Source organism: Rhagoletis pomonella, unplaced genomic scaffold (assembly GCF_013731165.1).
Source record: "Rhagoletis pomonella isolate Grant_MI unplaced genomic scaffold, Rhpom_1.0 Rhpom_scaffold_00008, whole genome shotgun sequence".
Taxonomy (NCBI): domain Eukaryota; kingdom Metazoa; phylum Arthropoda; class Insecta; order Diptera; family Tephritidae; genus Rhagoletis; species Rhagoletis pomonella.
The window spans coordinates 47879571-47886161 of NW_023458562.1; the positions used below are offsets into that span (position 1 = coordinate 47879571).

Sequence of the window (6591 nt, forward strand, 5' to 3'; positions counted from 1 at the left end):
AAAGTTTTTTGGGAATGATGCTGGAGTGACAGTCCTTGGCCAGATATGAATCTGGGTCGTTCCGGTTACGTAGACCCAATTGTTTGCTTAAAAAGCGTATAACGGTTATGATTTCACTAGAAACGACGTGTGGACTTTCCTACTGGGTAGTAAAACTCTTATTTATGTACATAATGTCATACATACAAACGTAAAGAATAAAAATTTGAAAAGATTGTAAAGCCTGGCGGGTAATACCTACGCCAGTGCAAAGAAGCATAGCTAACGTAAGCGATCACAACGGCAACAACAACTGCAGTAAAAAATGAAAGCAAATCTCCGACAACATAGGAAGGCAATTGAAATGTAACTTTTGTAGTTTGTTTTTAAGATTTGTGTTTAAAAATGCCAAAAAGAAGCAATGCAGTAAGAGATGGAGAGTAGAGGAGTAGTTTTTCATTTTGTTTTAAGAAATACTAAACTTAAGGTTTCTAAAGGTGTGAAAGGGAATTCGGAAACTCGTCAGACTTTTTATTAGAAACAAGTAATTCTTAACCAAAAAAAAAAACAAAACCGACTTCGCGATCCAATTAGTAGTATGGGACCACCCTTGAGGTACTATACTAAATACCTTTCCGATGAAACAAGAATTATCGAAATCGGTTAACGTGACCCAAAGTTATGCGGTAACATACAAAAAAAAAATATTGCAACGAACTTATAACCTGCCCCTTTTGGTGAAGTCGGTTAAAAAGTCTAAGATATATAGGGAACTCAAACGTATTAGTACATATTTATATGGTCCTTATTATTTTTACGCATTTTATGCAGGAAAAAACCATCCGTACGATATCAGCTTAAACCAACAAATCTGTATGCAAACATCTCCTGACTTCTGTTCTCTTTTTGTTACAGGGCAAAGCGCGAGGGAATCGCACCGCTATCTACCTACGTTCAGTATTTCAATCCCATCTCGAATCACTTGGTAGTTCCGTACAAAAGCATGCCGGCAAAATGCTCTTTGTTGCCATTCTAGTGTTAAGCACCTTCTGTGTGGGCTTAAAGAGTGCCCAAATCCATTCGAAAGTACACCAGCTATGGATACAAGAAGGTGGCCGGCTAGAATCAGAACTTGCCTACACACAAAAAACGATTGGCGAAGATGAATCCTCTACGCATCAGCTAATCATACAGACAGCGCAAGATGCAAATGCGTCTGTGTTGCATCCGCAAGCGCTGCTGGCGCATTTGGAAGTATTGAAGAAGGCGACGGCGGTGAAGGTGCATATGTACGACACGGAATGGGGTTTGCGTGATATGTGCAATTCGCCGACAACGCCAAGCTTCGAGGGACACTATTTCATCGAGCAGATTTTTAAGCATTTGATACCATGTTCAATAATAACACCACTTGATTGTTTCTGGGAAGGCAGTCAGCTGTTGGGTCCTGAATTTCCAGTACAAATACCGTAAGTGTTGAAGCAAAGTACATGTAGAATATATAATTGAAATACAAAACACTTTTTCTTGTCTTTCTCATACGCAGCGGCATCGACAAGCGCATCATGTGGAGCACAATGAACCCCTCCAGCCTCGTGCAGACGATGAAACAACAAATGAGTGATCAGAAAATATCTTTCGACTTCGATATGGTTGAGCAGTATATGAAACGTGCCGGTATTACCACTGGTTACACGGAGAAGCCCTGTCTAGATCCGAAAAGTGTAGAATGTCCTGAAACTGCACCGAATAAGGGCAGTCAGCAGCCACCCGACGTGGGCGCCATACTCACTGGCGGCTGCAATGGTTATGCCACCAAGTACATGCATTGGCCTGAGGAACTCATAGTCGGTGGCGTGCAACGCAATCGCTCGGGACACTTGCGCAAAGCTAAGGGGCTACAAACGGTCGTACAACTTATGACCGAGAAGGAAATGTTTGATTTATGGAATGATAACTATAAAGTACATCACATCGGTTGGACGCAGGAGAAGGCGGCGGAGGTTTTGAACGCTTGGCAGCGCAATTTTTCAAAGGAGGTCGAAACTTTGCTGAAAATGAACCGGCGCATAGCCAATAACTATGACATCTATGTCTTCTCATCGGCCACCTTGGACGACATACTCGCCAAATACTCGAACCCCAGTCCGATTAGCATTGTAATTGGCGTGATTGCAACGGTACTCTATGCATTTTGTACGCTTATACGCTGGAAAGACCCAGTTAAGGGGCAAAGTAGCGTTGGTGTCGCAGGCGTGCTACTCATCGGTTTCTCCACTGCTGCGGGCTTGGGGCTTTGTGCGCTACTTGGTATTGTTTTCAATGCAGCGAGTACGCAAGTGGTTCCCTTTTTGGCGCTTGGCTTGGGCGTTGATCACATTTTTATGCTTACTGCTGCCTATGCGGAAAGTAATCGCAAAGAACAGACGAAATACATACTGAAGAAAGTCGGCCCGAGTATACTCTTCAGCGCGTGCGTCACTTCCGGCTCATTCTTTGCTGCGGTTTTCATACCAGTGCCCGCATTGAAAGTTTTCTGCCTACAAGCCGCAATTGTGATGTGCTTCAATTTGGCTGCAGCACTACTCGTTTTTCCTGCAATGATTTCTTTGGACTTACGTCGCCGCACAGCAGGCCGCGCAGACATTTTCTGCTGTTGCTTTCCGGTGTGGAAGGAAAAACCAGTGACGGCAGCGGTAACCAATACGCGCTACAATAATAATCGACGAAATGCTTATGCTGTGAAAAATTGTAATAATCGTGCCACAACCGCTTCGGCACAGCAGCCACAGTTGAAATATCAAGAGGAGGCATTACTCTCATGTTCCGAGAAGCGCATGCCCTCCTTATCGCTCTCGAATTTCGCTTTTAAGTATTACACGCCTTTCTTAATGAAAAGTTGGGTAAAGTTCCTGGCCATTGTCACTTTCGTCGGCACGCTCGTCTTCAGTCTGTATGCCTCAACGCGGCTACAGGACGGCCTCGACCTAATCGATCTGGTGCCCAAGGATACGAACGAGTATAAATTTCTCAATGCACAAGCATCGATGTTCGGCTTCTACAGCATGTATGCCGTGACGCAGGGAAATTTTGAATATCCAACCAATCAAAGACTGTTGCACGAATACCACGAGGCCTTTGTCCGTGTACCACACGTTATAAAGAATGACAATGGTGGTCTGCCGGACTTTTGGCTGTCATTATTTCGCGATTGGTTGTTCAATTTACAGCGCATATTTGACCGAGAATTCAGCGAAGGTAGGCTTACGCCCGAAGGCTGGTTATCCAATGCGACCAGCGATGCAATATTGGCCTACAAGTTGCTCGTGCAAACTGGATACGTCGATAACCCGGTAGACAAAAGTGTGGTGACACAAAATCGTTTGGTAGACAACGAGGGTATTATCAATCCAAAGGCCTTCTACAATTATCTGTCTGCATGGGCCACGAATGATGTTTTCGCCTACGGTGCTTCACAGGTGAGTTACTAGAGCTACGCAAAAAGTGTGTGTATAATTTATAATTTCGCTATTTCTGCTTCACAGGGCAAACTACATCCAGAACCGCGGCAATATTTTCACATAGCTGGCGAATATGATCTCAAAATACCGAAGAGTCTGCCACTGGTGTATGCGCAGTTACCGTTCTATCTTCATGGACTAACTGATACATCGGAAATTAAGGCGCTTATTGGACATATACGCGATCTAAGTGTGAAATTCGAGGCGCGAGGACTACCAAACTATCCCTCAGGTGAGTGAGCTGGAAGTTAAAGTGTGCCAGGGAGTAGGAAATAATAATAAATTGTTTATTCTGTGCTAGTCTCATTATTTGCAAGATTTAAGCAAGTTACCAAGTATAACAAGAGCAACAGAAAAAGTAAATGTTAGAATCGAGTTCTGATACTACATTACTATCCATTTAGTAACTTTAAAGCAAACTGGTTGGAGCTCAAAAATGTCTCCACTCACATTTTCGTTTCTACTCATCTTTTCGTTAACACCTCGTTCAAATTGTATTATATTTTTTCTTTATATTTGTTCAATTTTCAGGCATACCCTTCATATTCTGGGAACAGTACATGACGCTGCGCTACTCACTCGCCCTCATTCTTTGCATTTCACTCACTGCCGCCTTTATATTGGTCTCCATACTCCTGCTATCCGTTTGGGCTGCCGCTTTGGTCGTTTTCAGCGTCGTCGCCTCGCTGATACAAATTTTCGGCGCAATGACTATCTTAGGCATAAAACTCTCGGCAATTCCTGCAGTGATACTGATATTAAGCGTAGGCATGATGGTATGCCTTACAGTACACATTTCACTGGTAAGTTTGTTGTTGCAACACTTTATAACGAATTCCCAATTAAATTCATACTTCATTTTATCTTCCCGCACAACAGGGTTTCATCACGTCCGTGGGCAATCGCGAGCGTCGCATACATCTTTCCATGCAAATGTCACTTGGTCCACTTATACACGGTGTGCTCACTTCCGCTCTAGCTGTGTTCATGCTATCCACCTCACCATTCGAATTTGTCATACGTCACTTCTTTTGGCTGCTGCTTGTTGTGCTGTGTGTCGGCGCTTACAATGGACTCATACTCTTCCCCATCATACTGAGCATGTTCGGCCCTGAGGCGGAGTTAGTACCACTCCAACATCCAGATCGCATTTCAACACCATCCCCTGTAATGTCGCGCAGCAAGCGCGCCAACAAGACGGTGGTGGTGCATGGCGGACGTTCGTCACGTTCTTGCAGCAAGAGTATGCATCATCACAAAGATATCAATATAAATGATCCCTCGCTAACAACCATTACCGAAGAGCCGCCCTCTTGGAAATCCTCTTCATCGTCGATACAAATGAATAACGAATGGAATGGCACAAATATGAATAATACGCCATATATTACAAATGGCACGCAACAACAGCAGCAGCAACAACAGCAGATGAACAACTACAACATGAACAATTACTATATGCATCGCCCGCAACAGAATTATGCTCATCATCATCTTCAGCATCAACAACAAGCACCGCCACCACCACCGTCCCACCAACAACAACAGTCACAACAAAGTCCCATTTATGGTGGGCCAACGGCATTTCACAAATCACAGCAATCACAAGCACAACAACAACAACAACACCAAGAAGGTGCAGCGCCACCACCACCACCGCCAACGCCGTCAACAAAAACTCACAACACGCATACGCTTGGTGGCGTCGGCGGCCAACACGAAGCATGTAACTTTCCCGAGTTGCAGAGTATCGTGGTGCAACCGGAAGTCACTGTGGAAACGCACCACTCGGACACGAATACAACAAAAGTAACAGCGACGGCGAACATCAAAGTGGAATTGGTGACGCCGGGACGTGCGATGCGTAGCTATAACTTTAGCAGTTAGCGGTCGCGGCTGTACGGTGACGGCGGCACATTAGGGATTTAATGTATTTATTTACTTAGTTATGTAGGAATGTTTGAAAATTGTTACACGAGTTCGAAGGCACAAAATTAGCGTTGAAAGTCTGACTGATTGGTTGTGTGACACTAAATTCTTTACTTGTAAATGCCAACTGTCAAAACTTGGCTTGGAAAGGAAAATATGAAACGAATTAACGTATGTCAAAGCAATACTCGTTGAAAAGAATGCAGGGCATTGTTTAAGGTGTTTAAAAATTTAATTTCAAAAATATTATCAATTAGGAAAATAAATTTCGACCAAGCTATAATTATACTAAAAAATCGTACTTATTCAAAATTCTGCAAGAAAAAATATTGCGAAAAAATAAATACATATTTTTTAAATTTTACACATTTTGTAAATTTTCTTTTAATTTCAAGTTTTTTTTAGTTTTTCGGTGTCTGCTCGCATGCAACGCTGGATATTGCTTTCCCCACTTTATGAAATTTTTTCATTTATTTCTAACAAACTCAACAGACTTTCAACGCATAAAAAACCTCTACAATTAACGCTTCCCAGTAAAGAGTTGATTTAAGTAATTTAAACAAAATCTAAATTATTGGCTCGTATTCTTGCTTTTGTACGAATTAAAAGTTTGGACACTTTCTTATCGTTTATGAGCTGGAAAATTTTGAATTTGTAATTAGCACAAATGCACAAATATGAGCCATACATTTTTTTAAATCCCAAAAAACCTAAAATATTTATGAAATTTTGAAATTTGTGTAAGCATTTTTTAAGTAGATATTATAAGCAAATATTTTGATAACTATTTTAGTTTCGTAATTAGCTGCGTTTGTGTATGTAAATAGCATTAAATAATCAACCAAATAGTATGACATCAATTTGAGATGACAAAAAAAATCATTTTTGATATGTGGCCACACTGTGTAGCTTAGCACAAAATAAAAGCGCTCAAATTATCAATAAATATAGTAAACAAACAAAAAATCAAAAAATACTCATAATATTTTTAATAAAAATTACCCGCATGCAAATATGCATTGGGAATAATGCACAATAATAAAAATTGAAACTAGTACAATTTTTTTACGACTTAAATTTGTATCGACGTACAAAAATGCATACAATCAACTCTATTGCTAGTGTCGACTTTTAGTATATAAATTACTATTATTCGATTATC

The 6591-nt window shown here is 41.4% G+C and overlaps 1 protein-coding gene across 1 annotated transcript in view; it reads left to right on the plus strand.

The window, feature by feature from the left end:
- LOC118745031 (protein patched) overlaps positions 1–5387 on the plus strand; it is a 38054-nt gene extending 32667 nt beyond the window's left edge. The window contains exons 2-6 of the mRNA XM_036478549.1: positions 895–1448; positions 1526–3458; positions 3525–3732; positions 4032–4303; positions 4380–5387. Of these exons, the coding sequence (XP_036334442.1) occupies positions 895–1448; positions 1526–3458; positions 3525–3732; positions 4032–4303; positions 4380–5387 (3975 nt within the window). The remainder of the gene's footprint in view (positions 1–894; positions 1449–1525; positions 3459–3524; positions 3733–4031; positions 4304–4379) is intronic.
- Positions 5388–6591: the final 1204 nt, after the last annotated feature.